Source organism: Oratosquilla oratoria, chromosome 30 (genome assembly GCF_046742065.1).
Source record: "Oratosquilla oratoria isolate Oo_2021 chromosome 30, ASM4674206v1, whole genome shotgun sequence".
Lineage (NCBI taxonomy): Eukaryota > Metazoa > Arthropoda > Malacostraca > Stomatopoda > Squillidae > Oratosquilla > Oratosquilla oratoria.
The window spans coordinates 14,187,372-14,211,268 of record NC_134806.1 but is presented as its reverse complement, the minus strand read 5'-3'; the positions used below and the strand labels follow the sequence as shown (position 1 = coordinate 14,211,268).

General features: G+C 40.0%; 1 protein-coding gene across 1 annotated transcript in view; it reads right to left on the bottom strand.

Moving 5' to 3' along the window:
- Nucleotides 1-16,353, bottom strand: part of LOC143041340 (putative inorganic phosphate cotransporter) — a 24,895-nt gene extending 8,542 nt beyond the window's left edge. Inside the window, exons 1-5 of the mRNA XM_076213162.1 lie at nt 16,036-16,353; nt 8,064-8,251; nt 7,257-7,490; nt 2,275-2,362; nt 759-976 (exon numbers count right to left, since the gene is read on the bottom strand). Of these exons, the coding sequence (XP_076069277.1) occupies nt 759-976; nt 2,275-2,362; nt 7,257-7,490; nt 8,064-8,251; nt 16,036-16,063 (756 nt within the window). The 5' untranslated portion in view covers nt 16,064-16,353. The remainder of the gene's footprint in view (nt 1-758; nt 977-2,274; nt 2,363-7,256; nt 7,491-8,063; nt 8,252-16,035) is intronic.
- Nucleotides 16,354-23,897: the final 7,544 nt, after the last annotated feature.

The window sequence follows — 23,897 nt, the reverse complement described above, 5'->3', positions numbered from 1 at the left end:
ACGGGGAGAAATCCCTTCGGGCTGCTTCAAATTTTGCTCACACATACTACCTCACCCCCCATCCCCCCCAGCCATTACCCTCATGCATCACAACATCATCCATATACAACCATTCTCCCTTCACCTCTGTCTTCTGTCCTCTCCCTTCCTTCCTCAACAGACATTCCCCTCTTCCCCAAAGCCCCCTTCACCCCATCCATCCATCTCATCCTGGGACGTCTCCTCATGTTCACACCCCCCACATCTACCTTCCATACAATAATAATAATAATAATAATAATAACAATAATAACAATAATAATAATAATAATAATAATAATAATAATAATAATAATAATAATAGTAATAATAATAATAATAATAATAATAATAATAATAATAATAATAATAATAATAATAATAATAATAATGATAATAATAATAATAATAATAATAATAATAATAATAATAATAATAATAATAATAATAATAATAATAATAATAATAATAATAATAATAATAATAATAATAATAATAATAATAATAATAATAATAATAATAATAATAATAATAATAATAATAATAATGGTAATGATAATAATACGACGCAATTTCATTAGGAAGGGTGGTTGTAATGAAGCAGATCAGTCCATAAGGATGGCGTCATGAGGTGCCGACTGATCGAGGCCTCATTTCTTGTCAAGGGCTCACTTATAAAGTTCCCCTTAGTTAAATTGAATTACTCGACGTCATAAGAAATATTTTAACCGTTTGCTAACCTTCAGGTCCTTGCTGTCTCCCACAGAGTTGAGGATATAGTCCCTCTCTGCCTGCGTGATTTTTTTTGAGGTCGTGGGTCCGTCGGACACGACGAGGAACCAGGCGAGGCACCAGACCAGCGTGATCGCGGCCTGCACGTAGAAGACGCTCTCCCAGCCCCGCCACTCGATCAGGGCTGCCGTCAATGGGAAGGTGAGCACCGTGCCAGCTTGGGAGCCTGACAGGGAGCGAAAAGAAAAGAAAATCGAAACAAAATAAAATGAAACAAAACACAATGAAATTAAATTGCAAGCGAAAAGAAAAAAAAAATCGAAACAAAACACAATGAAATTAAATTGCAAGCGAAAAGAAAAGAAAATCGAAACAAAACAAAACACAATGAAATTAAATTATAAGCGAAAATCAAATCAAATCTAAACAAAACAAAAATAAACAAAACACAATGGAATGAAATTGTAATACGATAAGATAGAAAGTATGAAAGAAGACAAGAAAGTAGGAAAATAATATTATGAAATGAAAAATAAAGATGAAATTAGACAATGAAATAAAACTGTATGTAAAATAAGACAAAACAAAATGGGATAGAAAAAAGAAAAAGAAAATGCTAATGAAGCAAAAAACACACACACAGTAGATAAGGAAGAAGAGAGTAAAAGACACAAACTGAATAAATGGATGGCTACAATAAAGCAAAACAGAACAAAATAAATTATACAATGAGCATGAAAAGTACAAATCAAAAGAAAACAAATGAAAACGAAATAGAATTTGGAGTCGGATCGGACTCTCTCTCTCCCTCTCTCTCTCTCTCTCTCTCTCTCTCTCTCTCTCTCTCTCTCTCTATATATATATATATATATATATATATATATATATATATATTATCAACCACAATGCACTTTAATTCTAAGCCATGAACATCGGGAGATCCGTGGAGGCCAACATGCAGAAATTGAAACGTGGTACGGCCAAGAACTCGAATCCGGCTAGCACGTGACAAGTGTTGTAGTGACTACCGATTGCTCTGTCAAGAGAGTTATAAATTGAGCGCAAATTTTCTTATGCATTTGTATGCTCGAGTTACATGCACACACGAAATTTTGCGTTCAACCCATCTCCACTATGATAGTACAATTGGTAAGTATACGAACGCGGGGAAGTATTTGTACAGCACTGAATGGTCAGATATTGTGTAATATCAATTCGCCAATTTTGCATCAGTCCTAGAACTTAATAAAACCACTAGGCATCACAAAACATGAAATCTGTGAATCACGCCACGGCATCTGTCTTACACTTATCCCTGTTGGTTGGGAAGGCTGCTAAACCTTCCTGTCGTTAACTTAACAAAAGAGTAAAGTTTCGACTAAAGCCAGAGGATCTTATTCATCTTGAAGGAACCAGGAACGGGCGTCATTGGCGAACTTACCACACTTGAAGGACTTTGCTCTGCCAAAGACGGAAAGATTTGATCAAAGTTAGATTAAATTTAAAGAATGAGTGTTCCATCACCTGCATAGATGATGGTAGCCAACATAGAGCGCTCCAGAGGCGGTGCCCAGTTGGCGAGAAGCGCATGCGTCGAGGGGAAGGTGGCGCCCTGGGAAAAAACAAAACAGAATAAAACAAAACAAATGAATGACGCGACACAAAATAAACCATAAATTAATAGATAAACAAACAAACAAATAGGGTTAATCATATAAGAATGATTAGATAAGTAAATGAATAAACAAATAGACCTACATACAAATTTAAACAACGCGAATAAATTAATTCATAAATGAACGAATGACAATACATTGATAGATTAGATAAATTAGAAAAAATGCGAGGAGGGGGGATTACGACAGAAAGTGCATAAATGCGTCCGAAATTATTTTCCTCTAGGAGTATAAATGGGATTTTCTTTCTTACTTTAAGACCTTGAAAATATAAAAAGAATGTTGTGCCCTATGCATTCGGGCATAGGGATCGAACCCAGGCAGCAGGTTGAGCTTTGCACTCGCCGGTGATTGGTACTTTGCTTTGTTGTCCGAGTAATTATGGCAAAGGTGATTTTTTTGCAGTCATCCCAACAGGCTCTGAATCCTTTCTACACAACGGTGTTTATAATACATACATATAACAAGGCTTTTTCCCCCTTACCAGGGGGGTAGCCAAAAAGGACAAGGCACAAAAACATTCCCACCCGTGTTTATAATAATAATAATAATAATAATAATAATAATAATAATAATAATAATGATGATGATGATGATGATGATGATGATGATGATGATGATGATGATGATGATGATGATGATGATGATGATGATGATAATAATAATGATAATAATAATAATAATAATAATAATAATAATAATAATAATAATAATAATAATAATAATAATAATAATAATAATAATAATAATAATAATAATAATAATAATAATAATAAGAATAATAATCAACTGTAGAATCTCCACCCCGGCGCACCTGCTGATCTGTGGGGGATCTGGGGTGCTCCGCTGTTACTCAGGCACACACCGTCATTCAGGTCATTATAACGTTTTTTATTACCTGACCTAACCTAATCTCTCAGGTCATGATAACGTTTTTTATCACCTAACCTAACCTAATCCAAACAAATGTTAACATTTTGAGCGCCGTTAGGTTAGGTTAGGTTAGGTTAGATTAGGTAATAAAAAACGTTATCATGACCTGAGTGACGGTGTGTGCCTGAGTGACAGCGGAGCACCCCGGATCTCCACAGATCAGCACGCACCCGGGTGTGGAAATTCTAGTTGATCCAATAATAATAATAAAAGTTTATTTGGCATTGAATCAATATACATGAAGTGCAGATAAAGAAAAGAACACATAGCTCGAAATAACAATTACAAATGCCATGGGCAACATAAAAAAAGCATGTAAGCTTATTTCCATTGTGAAATCGTCTGCCGTCAACTAAAACAAAGACTAGAGTGAACGTCATCGAAGGGGATTAGTAAGCCTGCCCTGCCTCTTGCTTCTGGAACTGGGGATTCTGGTGTCAGTCGCTTTCAAATTATTCAAACTACGTCATTTACCTCTGATCGTTAACAAGCGTTTAGGAAGAAGGGAGCATGGTCGTCCATCAAACTGCGTCACAAATGTGGTACAACCTAGTTTTGGTCCGTTTTTTTTCTTACAAAATGAAAAGGGGCGTGGAAAGGGTTGTGGGTGGGCGTGGAATGGATCGGAGTAGGTGCATGACTTTAGCTTGGATACCTCCCTTATAAGGAGGAAAAAGCTCTTTGTATATATATATAAATAAATAGTTTTATTTAAAGAAAAAAAGAAAAAAAGAAAAAAAAAAAGACACGAGACCACATACCCAACAAATACTGTATTGGTTGGCTGCTTGTGTCATTCATAGTCGATGTCGTCTTTGTAACGTGTGTACGTTCGATATTGGAAGAAAATTGAATTTGTGTTGGTGATCCGGGTCATCCACAGTTCCGGGAGTGAGTTTGTGTTGTGGTAAAACGGGGAGCGATTTAGTGATTTTGTTCTTTGTGTACACGACACTCCATGGATGGATTCTTCAATCACCGGTCATAATTTAACTGGACTGTATCACGGTTGGTAGATGCAACACAAGCAGAATACAACACCGGTAAGCGCATTCGACTTCAACATTTTGTTTTTAAATCTTAGATATACGAGATATAATTCCTTGTGTGTTGTTAAATCGTTCAAATTCGATGGTAAACTGGTTTGACATGCGTTACTTAAGCTTACTGTTTGTGGTTAACTTCATGATTATGTAACATTAACATGACAGTTGTATGAATTTCAGAGAGTTTTGGCCAACCAAACTGCTTTTACGTGAAATATTGTTAGCGTAGCCTTTTGATTGTATTTATTGTAACCTACATCCTATAGCTAAAACACATGCCGTACGAGCCTCACATAAATATTAAACAATGTTGGCAAGGTCGTGCAAAGATCACGATCAACACTACAGGCAGCTTCGCTCTAGCAGACGTTAGATTAGTCACACTTTCAGGTACCGTCGTCGCATCTTTGAAGCCAAGTGCTCCTGGAGTGAGTGTTATCTCGATTTTCTTTTTCTTTTCAGTTGAAATTACTTGCTCATCTGATGTGACGTCAGTTTTCTTAATTATCCTTTCAAAGATTCCGTGGGCAGGTCTCCTTCATCAACGTTTTCCATCTCCATCCACCATCCTCCTGTCTGGCTATCTTCCCTGTCCAATTTTATTTCTGTCCCTTTATCGCCAGCGGCGGCGCCAGGAATTTTTAGTTGGGGAGGCTAAGGGGGGGCTGAGCAAATTTTTTGGGGGGCTATTAGTAATATGATAATACACATATATTATCCTCATTTCAGAAGGGGAGGGGGTTAATGGTTGGGCTAGCACTGATGGCTGACAAATCTTTAGCCCTGGCAATTAAAAATTCCACTTAATAAAATTATTTCAATGAGTGTTTTAAATTTTCAATTTGCTCATTTCAGTTGGGGGGCTGATGGGGGGGCTGGCCCAAGCCCCCCCCTGGCGCCGCCACTGTCTATCGCCTCCGTTGAACAATGTGTTTTTACTTTTTACATAATCTGGCCTCTTGTGGGATGAGTGTCATTCTTAACAATGATATATTCATTGCTCTCAAAGCAAACCTTAGCTTTGTTTTAAACGCCTTCGTCAACTTTCAAGTTCATCCGTGGAACATAGCTGGGATCATACACGTTTCAGACATACAGGAAAAGAACTTCTCATGATGTTCTTATATTTACCAAATATTTCCATTAACTTGTGATTAATTTTCATGATCATTAGTCATTTTGCCTAAATAGTTATGTAGTCCGGTCAAGATTTTCAATATCGATTATAATTGCTTCGTTTGAATTTTAGTAACATTACTTTGATATCAATATGTCTTCAGACCTCCCACGGCATTTTCTTTGTCGAGTCCGTTCAGCATATCTTCCAAGTCTACTGCTGTTTCTGTAGTGTGAATAATGTCACCCACGAATCTCACGTGTCTACTATATTTCCAATTCATATTCAAACCTTACTCCTTCCAACTCAACTATTAGAATCCTTTCAAGGCAAGCTGTAAATAACATTGTATCGCCTTGCCGTATTCCTTTCTCGATCTTTATTTTCGTTTGTAACTTTATGCAGCTGAATGACAATAGTACCTTTCGTATTAATGTACTGTAGACTCCTTGATTGTGTATCGAGTTGTTGCTTAGTTTACCAGTGGTTCAATGTGAATCTCGCGCCGCGTATAGTTGAGCACTGACGTTTGCTGTTTGTTCCACCGAATCAAAGGCCTTTTCGCAATCTATAAAAGCTAAACAATTGTTTATTGTATCCTGTCGTTTTCTCGATTAGCTGATTCACTGTCTGCAGATGATCCATCGTGGAGTATCCGCGTTTAAAACTGGCCTGTTCTCTTGGCTGATTTTTCATTCAAAATTTATATTAGGTTGGTAATTACCAAGGAATTGGTTATTTTCACGTGAAGTTAGATCATTAAGGCATTGAGCCATGATTTAAGAAATATTTTTGGTAGCCAAAAAGGAAAAGGCATAAAATTATTCCCACCCATTCCATCCCTGAATACACTCCACACCCCTCCACCCTCCCTCTCATCATATATATATGTGTATGTGTGTGTGTGCATACACACACACATATACATGAGCTTATAGTTCAACAAATCTACGACAAACCTCTTTCCCTGAAGGGGTTAGGTTTTCCTAACCTGCTGTGAATCCTGCGTCAAGGTCTTACTGCCCTCTTCTACCAAGTAGAGGAAGGCAAGTTCTCGAGACGGGATTCAAGAGCAAATTGAAGGGAAACCAACTGCTACCTCACCATCTCCAGTTGGTGCTCCTAGGTTATGCCGAGAGTGAGGAAGCGACTGGGACTGAGAGGGTATATTCAGTCACCGCCTCTCCCCCTAATAATAACTTCTGTCCTTCCAACGAACAACAATAAGTCTTTCGGTGATGGTGGGGGTTGCGAAAGTTTATATTCAATGTATGTACGAGTTCCCCAAAGATCAGTTTGTTACTCTAGATGTCTTTCGACCCAATCATGAGTTAATGTTTGGTGTGGAGACAGGAACGAAAAAGAAGACGGGGGCATGTCTGAGTAGCTTCCTTCGGTGGTGTCTCAAGCCAGGGGATCACAGACTAATATAAATGGCACCAGACACCAGTTTCCCCGTTCCTCTTCTCACACCAAACAGTAGCTCTCGAAAGTGAGCCACGATAGGGTTCAAAGCCGTCCATAGTAACAAAATTAAACACGAGGGGAACTTGTGAATTCCCAGAAAATCACACCTCCCACTCTCATCAGAAACACTGAGGGAACATCAGCCAATTCTGTACCCTAGATCGCCTCCTCGGCAGAATAAAACGTTTAGGTAGAACAAAGCAATATTCGTGAACAGCGAGCGAAGGGTTAAAGAACCACAAACATCGTTTCCGTAGTTCCTCTGACCTCGGTGAAGCCTAGCATGACCCTGGTGGCCACGAGGGCCTTGAGGTCCCAGTGGGCCGCCAGGGGCACAAGGAACGTCATCACGGAAGCTCCCAGGAGGGCGCTTCCGAAGACCTTCCGGGCCCCGACGATCTCTGCCAGACGCCCTCCGGGGATCTGGGTCCAGATGTATCCCCAGAAGAAGGCGCCCGTTGCCAGGCTCTGCTCCCATTCGTTCCAGGGGAATTCGCCCGCCTGGCCACAAAAGAAGAGACACAGAGCGTTACCAAAATCCTGTTCATTGGATTGCATGATAAAATGTTTTACCTGTATAAGACCTTTTTGTCCGCGAATATGACGTCTGTATGTATGTATGTATGTATGTATGTATGTATAAATGATTATATGTATATATACATGTATGTATATGTACATTTATACATATGCATATGTATAAACATATATATTCAATGTATGTATGTTTATGTATGTAAATGTACATGTTTATGCATATACATTATATATATATATATATATATATATATAAATATAATGTATGTATATATATATATACTCATACATGTGTTTATGTATATATATATATATGTATATATATATATATATATATATATATATATATATATATATACACATGGGTTAATGAATTTATGACTAGCTAATTAAGCAAAAGCTTGTGAATATCATTGTAGATAAACACTTAAATAACCGAATAAATACTCGTACATTTAGTCAAACAAACCTATTAACAAGCGAAGGTGATATACAAGATTCCGAACGTGACATTATATTACGACCTAGTTGACTTACGTAGGAATCGGACGAGGTGTCCGAACTGTTACCGAATCCGCAGACGTCCTGTGCCCCGTTGGTGATGTTCGATTCGCTGGGTTTGACCATGGCCACGATTGCCAAGTTGATGTTCACCCTGAGCATGTAGTTACAGACCATGCCTAGGAAGGCCATGAATGCCACGACATAGCGACAGGGCAGGTAGCCTAATCGAGGGAAAAATAGAATAAATAGATGAACGCGTTATAAGAAAAATAAATAAAAAATGTCACGCTATATCATCATACTACTACAAAAACTTCCTCAAGGCCACGTGTGTATCAATAAATTTACTTATAATTGAAATGATGAATAAGTAAGATATTGCATAAATAGGGCATACGTAAATATTCGTATAAATAAATGAATAATCAAATAAAATGAATATGTGACTAAATACTGTATGTGAATAGATAAAATCATGGAGATAAGTATTTACTGTAATTGGGTGATACAGGAATTGCAGAATATTTAGATGTCGATCTCGAATTGTAAACTTCGAAAATTTCGCGAAAGCCTTTGTGGGAAATTCGTTGTTCAATGCTCGTCTCTCTCTCTCTCTCTCTCTCTCTCTCTCTCTCTCTCTCTCTCTCTCTCTCTCTCTCTCTCTCTCTCTCTCTCTCTCTCTCTCTCTCTCTCTCTCTCTCTCTCTCTCTCTCTCTCTCTCTCTCTCTCTCTCTCTCTCTCTCTCTCTCTCTCTCTCTCTCTCTCTCTCTCTCTCTCTCTCTCTCTCTCTCTCTCTCTCTCTCTCTCTCTCTCTCTCTCTCTCTCTCTCTCTCTCTCTCTCTCTCTCTCTCTCTCTCTCTCTCTCTCTCTCTCTCTCTCTCCTTCCTGGGATACTGATACGTTCTATCTTCTTGTTGGGAGGTTTTGATCAGAGTTTACACATCTGACTATCTGACTAGGTTCGAGCTTTGGGGCCCATGTGCAGGTGCTGAGCAATGTCCACATGCGACTTTTGTTAGCGACATCGTTGGTAACCGAAGCAGCGTTCTGGGCGCGGGGAGTATTTACTTATTTCACGTGTTAGGTAACTTAGTATTAGATAAGTTGGGAATCAGGGTCACTTTAAGGTCAGTATCAACGTAGATGTTTTGACTTTTGTATCGTTTATGGTTTTATCAATTCGATATTCCTCTATTATATATTCATTGATGCGAAAGTCCTTTCTATAATTTCTCTTTTGAGAATTCACGTATATCAGGGTTATTGATCACTCCTAGATCATTTGTTGAATGTTGGATGTGATGTTGTTTGAATTGAGGCATTGCCTGTGTTTTTTTATTGCAGTTACACGGTTACGGATGCGTTTCTTTGTGTTCACATTTGGGGAAGTCTTCCGCAGACAGTGTCTTTGATGTCTTTGCTTACTTTAAATGAGTTTCATTTTGCAAGTGATGATCCATTGGCGGTTGTCACGACCGCGAATCTTTTGGTAATCCAGGTTCTGGATCCATTTCGTTTTGGTGTCGGCCGAAGTCTGAGAATTCAATTTTGCTTAGCGGGATCGGTGCAGAAGTCAAAGGTTATTCCGGTTTGACGACGATGATGGTTATATTTCTCTTTTCGAGAAGCGTGAACAGACGTCGCTGTTTTGTAATTCTGTTGTTCCTGTGCTTGGGGGTTGGGCTTTTTGCTCCATTTCCGGGGATTTTTATCACGGGGCAGGTTAAGGGCCATTTACACGGTCAAACAGTTTGACAAACCCGGTTTGTCAGACAAGTGATGTTTGACCGTGTAAATGGGGTATTTGGTCGTCACACACGTTTGTCGAACGTGTTTGACAACCAAATACCCTATTCACACGGTCAAACATCACTTCAAACACTTGTTTGACAAGCCGGGTTTGTCAAACCGTTTGGCCGTCTAAATGCCCCTTTAGGGAGGAAGCAGATGGGTGCTAGGTTGTGAAGAGTTGTTGCTGCCTCCTCGAAGACTCACTAATGTAGTAGATTGTTGTAAATGCATCTGTGTTTGTAGATATGAGAGTGTCTGCGTGAACGATTGAATTGAAATGTTTACATGGAAAAAGACACTGCATTTGCTTGATGTCTTAGGTAATGAAGGAATCCTTTCAGACTCGGGAGATCCCAGAATATGACTGTTTTCATTCAAGGGGCTCCGGATATAAACACGTTTGTCCCGTGCAGCAAGGGGGCCCCGAGTGTTCTGGAGAAGACAGAGGGGAATCGAACCTACTTGTCTACCTTCTCCCTGCACGTGGACTTTTAGGACCTCTCGAGGACTGACCAGCGACATCTGTTACCAGGTGGGGTCCACCAACTCCGTTGGGTTTCCGTGCAGGCATCCAGCAAATTTGAAAGTAGCTTCTTGTCCTTTTCCATACGATGATGGAAACGTAGGCGTCACGAGGGGCGAGTGGGTATAAAACAGTGGTTCTCAGCCTTGCTTGGCCCATACACCCCTTTCACCATTTGTCAGAATGTCATTCCCCCCTCCTTTCCAAGATAATTTGTTTCAAAAGGTGCATTCTAAATAATATGCAAATACATACATACATATACCAAGGCTTTTTCCCCCTTCCAAGGGAGGTAGCCAAAAAGATTAACTTGGGTCAGCACACGTATAATTCCAGGTGACAGGCCAGATCGGCCAAAACCTATAATTGCTTTCCTTACCCCGTAAACTTATTGTGGTTACAATTCACCCCCAGAAAATCCAAAATTCCCCCCTGGGGGTGAATTTCACCCCTAATGAGAACCCCTGGTATAAGAGTATGCCAATGTCGGCGTCTTGATTATATTTATTTTGTAGTTGTTGCTGAATACAATCAAGACGCCAACTTACAACGTGCAAATGTTGGAGCTCTCTGGCCAATAATAAGGGAAAAACATGTACCTTTAGAAGTGAAAAGGATTATTTTCAATACTGTCTTGTCTCCTACCCTAACATACGGTTCAGAAAGTTGGGTAATGGCAAAAGTAGACATAAGCAGGATTCAGGCAGCGGGAATGAGACCTTTAAGAGCCATAGTTGGAAAGACGAGGAGAAATAAACTAAAAAATGAAGATATAAGGAAAAGCATTGGCGTCTGTTCCACGCTATGCAAAATAGATGCTGCCCAGTTAAGATGGTTAGGACATTTAGAAAGAATGGATGAAGAAAGAATTGCAAGCGGATGCTGGGAGTGGATGCCGGGTGGAAGAAAGCCAAGAGGAGGACCGAGAAAGAGATGGAAAGAAAATGTTGAAGAAGCCCTCAGCAGACATGACTTGCCCAACATCGAAACTCTGAGGGAGGAAGGGGCCTTCCATGATAGAGCCAGATGGAGGAACATGCTGGGACCACTGACAGGCATAACGCCTACTACTGGGAGCTGAAGTAAGAAGTAAGTTGTTGCTGAGTGACCCTCATATTCTGTGAACTGGCTTGATCATATTTTCTGTGGTCATTAACATTCAGAATGAAAGAGAACGAGTGATACAGCTGTAACTTTATATCTTATAACGCGAGTATTATGATGCATAATCGAACCATCGTACATCAGGCAGCTGATGCTGCTCACGAGAATCGGACTCGAATTGAAGAGGTTAAGTAGGAGAGAATGGAAGGGGAACTCATGGGTCCTGATTCATCAATCCTAGGTTCCTCGCATTACCTTTGAAAGAGGGAGAAGGGAAGGAGAGTATAGAGGAAAAGGGGACGAATGGTTTACCAAGAGAAATATACTGTAGAGATAAAGAGTGTGTATGATAAGAGAGTCATTCATCAACATCTAACTTCCTTGAGTAAAGTTATCTACACTCTCTGGAAAGACGCAGAATGCGGGGTGATCTAATAGAAGTGTTCAAGTGGATCAAAGGCTATAACAAGGGTGATGCAAACAAGGTCATCATAATAAAACAACAGGACAGGACTCGCAGTAATGGGTATAAACTGGACAAATTTAGATTTAAGAAGGAATTAGGCAAGAATTGGTTTACTAATAGGGTGGTCGACGAATGGAATAAACTTAGTAACCATATAGTAAACGCTGAAACTATCAGATGACAGGTGGTGATGGATACGGAGCTGCCTAGTGTAGGCCTTATGGTCTCTTGCAGTCTCCTTTATTCTTATGTTCTGTCGCCCGGGTCTGGTGTTGATTTATTCTTAGCATATCGGTCCAGGTTTGAGGGCTAGTGTCAGATCTAGACCTGTATCTATGACCTCCCCAGATCCTCAGCCACGTCAAGGGTCTCCACATAGGGTGATGGTTTAACTGAGGTGGTCTATGTACCCGTTAGCGACCAGAAGTTCCTCAAAGAAGAACAGAATCGCCCGGGGTGAGGCAGAACAAAATCTCCTGTCTTTAACCAGAACAAAGTCTGGGTCCTTTTCGCCGTCGATAGGGTTTTCACTCAAGTGAGTAAAAGCTCTTATCGGCAGCTCAAGTAAAGGCTGAAATTGTAGAACGTAGCGGGAGGGTCGATTCTCGATGGGGATGTTAATGACATAACACTTAACCTTATCGCGTCTCCTGTTGATAACCCTTTTAATACGTAATACTTATCAGTGATTCACATATGGGACGGTCTAAAGCCATTTCTCTCTCTCTCTCTCTCTCTCTCTCTCTCTCTCTCTCTCTCTCTCTCTCTCTCTCTCTCTCTCTCTCTCTCTCTCTCTCTCTCTCTCTCTCTCTCTCTTTTTCAGCGGTGGGTGTGAGGGAGGGATTCGAATGGCGCGTCCTTGTCTGGACCTCGACCTTAGAGTGGTCTGGAGATAGCGTCTCCTGTTATTGATTAATTAATTAATTAATCAATTAATTTTTATTAATTTTATTAATTTTATTTATTTTAATTATTTTATTTATTTTATTTATTTATTTATTTATTTATTTATTTATTTATTTATCTATATTGTTTATTTATTTATTTATTTATTTCTATTTATTTGATATTTATTATTATTACTTTTTACTTGTTTGGTTAACCCACCTCCATACCGAGGGAAAGGGGACAGAGGAGATGAATAAAATAGCTCGGCGCAAGCCAGAAAAAAATCACCAGAAACGGAAGGGGTTCGTTACATAGTCAACAGTTCCTTTTATTATGTTATTCTGTTGACATTTTCCACTGTCTAGTGCAGTGGTTCCCAAACTAGGGGGCGCCCCCCCTAGGGAGGCGTGAGGAGGATACAAGGGGGGGCGTGAAGTCATCTGCTAAAAGTTATTTGTTTAATTAGAAAAATGAAGTCATTTAAAGAACAAATATCTGCCATTACATACATGCAAAGTATGATTATAGCAGTCACTCCAACCCGTTTTCTATAAGCTAGTTCTCCTTACACGTTTTGGACGCATCACCGATACCAACCACAATTTGCTAATCATTTTTTTTTCGCTCCCTTTGAACCATATGTTTCGGTTTTATTTACTTAGAAAAATGTGTCTGGAATGTACTATTATTTGTTTGAGTGTCTTTCATTATTAAATTGAATACAAACAGAAATCTGTTTTCCTGAACAATGCTAAGAAATAAATGGAAGAATCATTTCACAGGAACAAAAGAGGGAGCGGGGGCGTGCGGGTCTACTGGAAGCAAAAAGGGTAATGGCGTCAGGTAAGATAGTTTGGGAACCACTGGTCTAATGATTCTAGTCTAAGACCAAGTGACGGGCAGGAACGTCGCCCAACCTAAATTTCCAAAGCCCGTCAACACCCTAACCCAGGGCTGGGGAACCTTTTTGTGCATGAAGGCCGCCTTACAATTCATCGTCCCACATAGAGGCCGCACTGAACAAATTATTATTATTATTTTCAATTATTTTATCACTTTTATTATATTATAAGTTTCAGGTGTATAATGATTTCAGACTTAAAAAATATTCAAGGTCTTTTAAAAAAAATAATATGTATAACAAAGGCCGCAGAAGGCCGCAGGTTCCCCACCTCTGCCCTAACCTTTACTCGGAGGTGTAGACCCTTGGGGCTGGCACTCGATCCACCAGCCAGGACCAAGACCTTAGTGTTTTCATTTTTTTTTTTCAAATAAAAAGAGCATACAATCTGCGACTGCTCTCTACCTCTTATCAGTCGGTGACTTGAAAAGAGCCTCGCACTTAAACAATATAGACAAGGAGCTAACGTTTCTTCCTGATGTAATCTACAGCAGAGATCGGGAATATTTTTTTCCCGTATTACCAAGAAAACATATTTGTTTGAAATTATATCATCCTCGACTTCAAAGTAAATAGAAATAAACTAATTGCTATTGAAGTTGTTGCGAATGATAAATATCTTTATCATTTGTTAGCGTTGTTGTCTCGAGTATAGGAGGTCTGGGTTTAGATCCCCAATAAATTATGGATAAGCAACATTTCTTATCAGTTGTTAGCGTTGTTGCCTCGAGTGTAGGAGGCCTGGGTTCGGTTCCCAACAAGTGGTAAGACAACTCCAGTAACTGTTTTCAATAAGACGAAATTTATCATTTCTGGGGCTCATGTATTTTATATATATTTTTTTTCTTAAATGACAGAAGTACATTGAGCCTTCGTTTCCCCATTTATTCTTTAAATGTATCTAATTTAGGGTAATTTAGTATTGTTCTCTGTCCCCTGATTTATAGGAATGTCCTTACACTTGCAATCCCCTCCATTCATATGTTCTTTTGTGTGTGTGTGTGTGTGTGTGTGTGTGTGTGTGTGTGTGTGTGTGTGTGTGTGTGTGTGTGTGTGTGTGTGTGCGATCTTTTGATTTCAAAAGTCCATCACTCATTAACAAGCTATATAAATCGTTAGCTCGTCCACATTTGGAATATGCTGTTTCCGTATGGTCACCGAATCTCATTAAAGACATTGACAGACTGGAAAAAGTACAACGGCGAGCCACAAAACTGATTCCAAATATCAAAAAGAAATCATACGAAAATCGACTAAAACATATGAATCTGTTTTCCCTAAAAAAGCGTAGACTCAGAGGCGACTTGATACAGGTCTAGATTTTAAAGGGAATTGACAACATCAAAAGTGACAAAATTTTCACATTGAATGAGAATCAGACAAGAAACAATGGTCTCAAACTGTCCGGAAATAGATTCAATTTGGAAGTAGGTAGAAACAACTTTGCCAACCGTGTAGTTAATGAATGGAATAAACTTCCTGCACAGGTAGTGCAATGTAGTTCAGTTCGAAGCTTTAAGAATCATTTAGATAAATACCTAAGCAAGATGCTGTAATGATTATAATTTATTTTATATTATTTGTTTTTGTTTTATCATCATTTGTCTGTCTGATTTTCATTTATTATTAGTTATATGTGAATTTATTATTATTTACTATTTACCTGTTTGTTTATTATTTAACTATACCTATGCATTTATTTATGTATTTTGTTTATTTACAATATTATAGTTTTTAATTATTATTTTATTATTAATATGATTTTTTTTTACGCATCCGACCTAGATATGGATCGAAAGGTCTCCTGTCGGCATGCTCCGCCTTTGTAATCCTTTGTGTGTGTGTGTGTGTGTGTGTGTGTGTGTGTGTGTGTGTGTGTGTGTGTGTGTGTGTGTGATTCATCTTTCACCTTGGTCACCTTGGTCTTTGGATCATGTGTTGGACTGGTAATCGACAGCTATTTCCCTCCCGGAAGAGAGCTCAAAGCTCGTATGACCGATCTATGGATAATGCTATGACCTTACATGCACACACACTGCCCAACTCCCCGCCCACGAGAGTTGGAGTAAAGACTCGAAGCGCAGCGAGACTGAAATCATTTCAGCTCTGGGCAGGATTCGAACCAGGTACCGCCGATACCTCCGTACTGACAGTCTGAGACTCTACCAACCGCGCCACCGAGTGAGTGTGTGTGTGTGTGTGTGTGTGTGTGTGTGTGTGTGTGTGTGTGTGTGTGTGTGTGTGTGTGTGTGTGTGTGTGTGTGTGTGTGTGTGTGTGTGTGTGTGTGTAGAGGGTCCTTCCCTTATGTGTCGTGCTTGCGGGGGTACTTACCTTGTTCCTTAAGCGTAGGCGCCTCCATAGTGGTTATATTAGGTTTGTCCCTCTTCTCAGCCGTTCACAATCACGGCAGATGACACAAAGAGTCTGCCTCGTTAAGGATCAAAGGAGTTTTTCGGCTCGTGTCTCTTCCAAGCCTCGTTGCTGTCGATTGCCAGACCGGATAGACTCTTGGTCTTCAAGTTGTATCAGTCTGTGGTGGAAAGTCTTTGGCATCTGTGAATACAAGAACGCCTTTCGAGAAGATCGCGGTGAAGGGTCGCTGAATAGAGTAGTCTCCCAGTTGAGACACCAACCACTCTCTGAGACCTGGTCTCAGGAACAAGGACAACTCCACGCCAGGAGAACTCCTCGGTGACGATGTGTCTTACGTCATTTCGATAACGATGCCAGAGGTGTATCGCGTTCAGCTAATCAGTTTTGGTAACGGGCACTGCGTAACAATGCCGACAAAACAATAGACAGGGCATCTGGGAAAGGCATTGAGTAGGTGTAGGCCTAGAGCTCTTGCATTCTCTTCACACAAACGAAAATCTATCAGAGAATGTGCAGTTCACCAAGCTCCCAGATCATCTGTTATCTTGTGAGCGACAGCTATTAAATGCGTGCGTGCACGCGCGTGTGTGTGTGTGTGTGCGCACGCATATATTGACCATTCGAGTGGCACATGGCAAAATTGCCCATTAACTTGATGTAAAAAATATAAAACGACAATAAAACACAATCTACTGGAATCTAAGACTTGAGAGTTAGTGGTCCGCTGCAGTACCGTCTTATCCCATGGAGGACGATGCGGCCCTTGTTCCGCACCATACTGGATTAATCTGGTTCGCATCAGTAGCGAGGAATAGATGTAGATTTTTTTTAGTCTGATTGGAATGACTCTATTTGTGAACTGTAGTGATCTGAAACGAGTGATTTTAGTCCGATTATATTGAGAAATGTGATATCGTGTCCACCAAGGCACAAAGGATCTTTTAGATAAACACCTAAGCAAGATGCTGTAATGATTATCATTTATCTTATATTGTTTATTTGCTTTGTTATCATTTGTCTGTTTGTTTATTATCATTTGCTTGATTCTCATTTATTATATTAGTTATATGTCAATTTATTATTATTTAATATTTACCAGTTTGTCTATTGTTTAACTATACCTATGCATTTATTTATGTATTTTATTTATTATTTACATTATTATAGTTTTTATTTATTCATTTATTTATTTATCATTATTATGATATTTTTTTTCGCACCCGACCTAGATATGGACCAAAAGGTCCCCTGTCGGCATGCTCCGCCTTTGTAATAATTTGTAAAGACACAGAGGGGCTGGGAAACGTTCAAGAGCTTAGTAAGAACTCACTGGGGATCGAACTCGGGTCTCTCGCGTACGAGGCAAGAAATGCGCAGTTTACAACGTGATTGGAGAAAGGTTCTAGCCAACTCGAAATAAACGGAGCGTAGTATGCAGCTTCACATGTCTACAAAGACATTCGACCTAGTTGTGGACCAAAAGGTCTCCTGTCGACTGCTCTTCCCTTGTAATCTTTTGTAATGTACAGATCGGGAGAATCGTCTTAGAATTGGGAAGAATGGAAGAACAACGACTAAAGACTGTCACCCTGTGGAACTGGTTAATTTTACCTTATTTTATTTTATGTTATCTGATTCAATCCAATTAGATGTAATTTTGTTTTATTATGTTTCATTATATTTAATCTTATATTGCTTTATTTTATTTTAGTTTATATCATTGTTATTTAATTTCATTATTCATCCTATTTAATTCTATTTCATTTATTTAATTTCATTCAATTTTATTTTATTTTATTTTATTCTATTTCGCTTTTGCCATATGCCAAAATTGTCAGTGCCTTTCTACGGATTGCACTACAATAGTTTTGATTATTATTATTATCATTATTGTTATTATTGTTATTATTATCTTTATTATCATTATCTTTATTATTATTATTATTATTATTATTATCATTATTATCATTATCATTATTATTATTATTATTATTATTATTATTATTATTGTTATTGTTATTGTTATTGTTATTGCTGTTATTGTTGTTATTATTATTATTGCTGTTATTGTTGTTATTATTATTATTATTATTTGTTTTGTTTTGTTGTTGTTGTTGTCATTGTTGTCATTGTCATTGTTGTCATTGTTATTGTTGTCATTGTTGTCGTTGTCATTGTCATTGTTGTCATTGTCATTGTCATTGTTGTCATTGTAGTCATTGTTGTTGTCATTGTTGTTGTCATTATCATTATTGTTATCATTATTGTTATCATTATTGTTATCATTATTGTTATCATTATTGTTATCATTATTGTTATCACTATTACCTGATAACGGTAAATAACACGTTCTTTTATTTGGAATGTTTAAGAAAAAAACTTATCAGATGTACTTGGAACATAGGGTATAACAAAGACTTCTACAGTAGCATGGCTCGACGGTGCAGTGGTACCGCTCTCGACCGCCCAGGGCTGGATAAAGAAAAAATACTCTTCAATGCACTGCGAGCCGGCACTCCAACTCCATTCCCCGTAGATCAAGCCATACGAGTAGTTCCGTGGGAGAGTGATCCAACCGCAACGGCCTTCCAGACCCAGATTCCGTGCTCAACCAGCCGACCTGGGTTTCCTGGTAGTTGGATTCGTCTCTCTCTGAGTTTCATGGTGAAGGGAGAAGAATCCAACTACCGCTAGGAGCTGCAGGAAGCCCAGGTCGGCTGGTTGAGCAGAAAATCTGGGTCTGACGGCCCTTGGCGCTTGGATTACTCTCCCACGGAAATACTCTTATACTCGTATGGGCTCTTGGCTTTCATCCGGGAGGGTAATAGCTGTCGATCACGAGTCCATCACGTGGTCCAAGACCGTGGTGAGTCACACACACACACACACACACACACACACACACACACACACACACACACACACACACACACACACACACACACACACACACACACACACACACACACACACACACACACACACACGTGGCGCAGTGGTTAGGGTTCTCGCCTGCCACTACGGCGGTCCAGGTTCGAATCCCGTCCAGGGCTGAAATAATTTCAGTATCGCTGCGCTGCGGGTTGTTACTCCGACTCTCGTAGGCGGGGAGTTGGGTGTGTGTGTGCGTGTAAGGTGACAATATTACCCATAGATCGGTCATACGAGCTCTGAGCTCTCATCTGGGAGGTTAATAACTGGCCATCACGAGCCCAATACGTGATCCAAGACCATGGTGAATCACACACACACACACACACACACACACACACACACACACACACACACACACACACACACACACACACACACACACACACACACACACACACACACACATACATACACCCTTGATCGACCGATTAATTCGATAATACTCCGTCGTCCTTGACTGTCTCGTCTTTGATCGAATCGTCACTTGGTGTTTACTTCTTCGAACTTCCTTCTCGACGAATGAGGAGCCAAAGACACAAATAAAATTGCTCTACGGCAGCCATGATAAAACGACAAACACTCACCAGAATGGAAGGTGTAAGAGCTTTTCGTGATGTACATGTAGAAACACGAATTCGGAAACTCCACGACGATTTGACGTCACGAGAACCTAAGTGCGTTTGTCATGATGGAGTCTCAGTGTCGTCATCACGTTACGTTCTAATTAAAAGAAACTAACGTTATATCTTTATAATGTGTTTTTTCTTCTTCTAACGGGAATCTACAGAATCTTGGATTAATAATTGAGGTATAGTAGAGATCGTAATTGTCAATAAGGTTATTGACAATGTCAATGTTGTGTCTTTCGTAAATCGGTCGATTTTAGCATTAAATTCTTTCTTCCACTTTCGCCCCATCCGTGACTGGTGGCACTTTACCTCTGATTGTGGCCGGCGCCAGGTGATTTTATTCATCTCTGTGGCACTCTCTCAGTAAGGAATGGAATATAGACAGGTTCAATTAATTAATTATTTTTCGTAATTGATGTCACTTTCCTAGCCCTCCACAACAGCTAGGGAGTTAAAGGTACCTCAAATGTGTCTTTTACGTCTGTCAGCAAAGAAGAAGAAACAAAAAGTAAAGAAAAAAAAAGAAAAATAATATTGCAACAGAGTGGAATAGAGTTATTATTTTCATAGTTTTTATCTTACTATCGTTTTATCTCATCTGTATTACCATAATCACATATAACTTCAATCCTGGACAGTGACCCCCCTCTAATGATGTAATCTCTGGGAACATACGGTGATTAAAGATAAAAGGAGGAGGGGTGGAGGAGGGGGGGTAGGGAGAGAGAGAGAGAGAGAGAGAGAGAGAGAGAGAGAGAGAGAGAGAGAGAGAGAGAGAGAGAGAGAGAGAGAGGAGGGAGAAAGAGAGAGAGAGAGAGAGAGAGAGAGGGGAGGGAGAGAGAGAGAGAGAGAGAGAGAGAGAGAGAGAGAGAGAGAGAGAGACAGAGATGTATCTGTATTAATACAGTACATCATGGTCATTCTCTCTGAAGATCGATTATTCGTAACTTTAATCCCAGATCAAGAGTCTTAATGACTATTGAATGCCTGACCGTAATGCAATATCACTTGGCTTATTCATGCTGTCATGCAGTCATGCTGTGTCTCGGGGCAAATTGCATTTAAACAGTAGCGTTGAAACGTTGGAACTGTTGCTGCAGATACGTATGCTTGTTCTCTACAAATAAATGACTTACTTAGATTACAAATAAGATAACCTCTACCGCATCTGTAATGCACACACACACACACACACACACACACACACACACACACACACACACACACACACACACACACACACACACACACACACACACACATATATATATATATATATATATATATATGTATGTACTGTATGTATGTGTATGTGTAAGAATGTATACATGTAATATACAAAATAGATTAGAAAACCCTGCAATATTGCAGCGGACAGAGGGAAGCTGAAGCTTGTCAGTAAGAAATGAAACCTTGAAAAATCGAAGGCTTTGGACTTGACTTTGCTCAGGGAGTACTGAGGGAGGCGAGCCAACCAGGATTGAAAGAGAGACGTGTTCCATACAAGGACGAATGCGTCCTCTGTACGGGGTCAACACATGAGCGCGAGTTAGGAAGTTTAGAACGTGGTATACAATGTCCGATTTCATTGAAGCTGTTCTAACAATACTTGGTAGTTATGTTTTATTTATTTATTAATTTTTATTTATTTATTTATTTATCTATTTATTCTATTTTATATAATTTATTTATTTATTCATTTATTTATTCATTTATTCTTGGTTGAGTTTACGATTGAAACATAGCCCAAATTTTTTTAGGGTGTTGGAAGGAACAATTATTGTACACCCTCAAAGACGGGGTTAACTATTTTGTAGATGGTGTTGAGAGGAGGAGTAGAGATATTGCATGTTGATATTGCTAAAGGACAATCAGATATGATAGAAAGGTCAGAAATCAGGAGTTCTACGGTAATCCCTCTAGAGGAGCGGAACGGAACTTAATGTGACAAAGACGTTTGGATAATAACGTAGACAAATGCAGTGCTGTTAGCATGAGAGTGTTTAGTAGATGCGCGGGCAAATAGGTCATTTATGAATAGAAGAAAAGAATATGGAATAGAAAAGAACACCGTGAAATACAAGAAGCTATTGGAATGGGAGATGAACAGTGACCGTCTACAAGAGTTATAGAGGGGTCGAGAAGAAAACAAAACAAAGCAAGACAGTAACGAGGGAGCAGAGAGTTAGATAACATATGAGGGTAGATTTTAGATAAAAAAGTGACGGATTTGATCAAATACTTTTGGCAAGTCAATTTTATTCAGTTTATAGGAACTTTTCGGCCGTAGAGAGATAAGGATTTTATTCTTGTGGAGCCAGACGATTTATTTATCTAAGGGTAGCCTGTCAACCATAAAAGATTAAGAAAAAATATAAAACAGAGCAAAAACAAACAGATCAGACGAACATTAAATGCATCAGGAAACAAGACGATAGAGGGAGTAAAGAATGAGAGTGGAAAGTCAAGACAATTAATAATAAAATAGTTAATTTGAAAAATGGTTTGTCCATGTAATGTATTGCGTCAAGCTCTTGATAGATGAGTTTACTCCAGTGATTAGGTGCGGACAGAGGCTCTTCAGGGACGCACGCGAGCCCGCCGCTGCTGGGGATGAGTGCTGGAGGTTCGAGTGACATGCGCGCGCGCGCACGCACGCACGCACGCACACACACACACACACACACACACACACACACACACACACACACACACACACACACACACACACACACACACACACACACACACGACTCGGTGGCGCAGTTGGTAGAGTCTCAGACTGTCAGTATGGTGGTGCCGGCGGTACCTGGTTCGAATCCTGCCCAGGGCTGAAATTATTTCAGCATCGCTGCGCTTCGAGTCGTTACTCCAACTCTCGTGGGCGGGGAGTTGGGTGTGTGTGTGCGTGTAAGGTCACAGCATTACCCATAGATCGGTCATACGAGCTCTGAGCTCTCTTCCGGGAGGGAAATAGCTGTCGATCACGAGTCCAACATGTGATCCAAAGACCAAGGTGAATCACACACACACACACACACACGCGCACGTGTGCGCGCGACTCGTGGTGCAGGGGTAGAGTCCCCGACTGTCACTACGGCGGTCAGGGTTCGAATCCCGCCTAAGTCTGAAATAATTTCAGTATCGCTGCGCTGCGGGACGCTACTCCAACTCTCGTGGCCGGGGAGTTGGGTGTATGTGAGCATTACCCATAGATCGGTCCTATGAGCTCTGAGCTCTCTTCCGGGAGGGAAATAGCTGTCGATCACGAGTCCAACACGTGATCCAAGACCATGGTGAAACACACACACACACACACACACACACACACACACACACACACACACACACATATATATATATATATATATATTACACACAGGAACCCACAGTCGGAGAAAGAATAAACTTCGAATAAAGAAAAATCCTATATTTCGGCTATCAACTGTAGCCCTCTTCAGGAAAGTACATAAGATAGAGAACAGAGGGGACTTATAAACTACAGTAAGAAGAGATGTGGACAGTTGACCTCACTCAGGCGCGGGGCAAACTGGGGTGGCGGAGGAGGGAGGAGGTGAGGAGAGGGGAGGATGTAGCGTCCGCACCAACTTGGCTACTGCTGCGCGTGAGATTATGTCAGGTGTCCACTGCCCTTTAGAAATATTAATATTAGGGCATTCCTCAATTAATGGGCAGTGGACACCTGACATAATCTCACGCGCAGCAGTAGCCAAGTTGGTGCGGACGCTACATCCTCCCCTCTCCTCACCTCCTCCCTCCTCCGCCACCCCAGTTTGCCCCGCGCCTGAGTGAGGTCAACTGTCCACATCTCTTCTTACTGTAGTTTATAAGTCCCCTCTGTTCTCTATCTTATGTACTTTCCTGAAGAGGGCTACAGTTGATAGCCGAAATATAGGATTTTTCTTTATTCGAAGTTTATTCTTTCTCCGACTGTGGGTTCCTGTGTGTAATTTACAAATGTGCTACATTTCTGTTTAGAAATATATATATATATGTATATATATATATATATATATATATATATATATTATATATACGATTGTGTGTATAATGATCATTCATCGTGACAGTTTGAGGTCAGAAAGGAAATAGAAACGAGAGAGGACACTGTGGGGAGTTTCAAGGGATATCTATCATGAGGAAGCACACTCAATTATGGGTGTTCCTGGCTCCTCCCTCTTCTTCTTCTTCACCAGTCCGCAGCTACTACAGCAACTGCTGCTGGCAGAGACCACG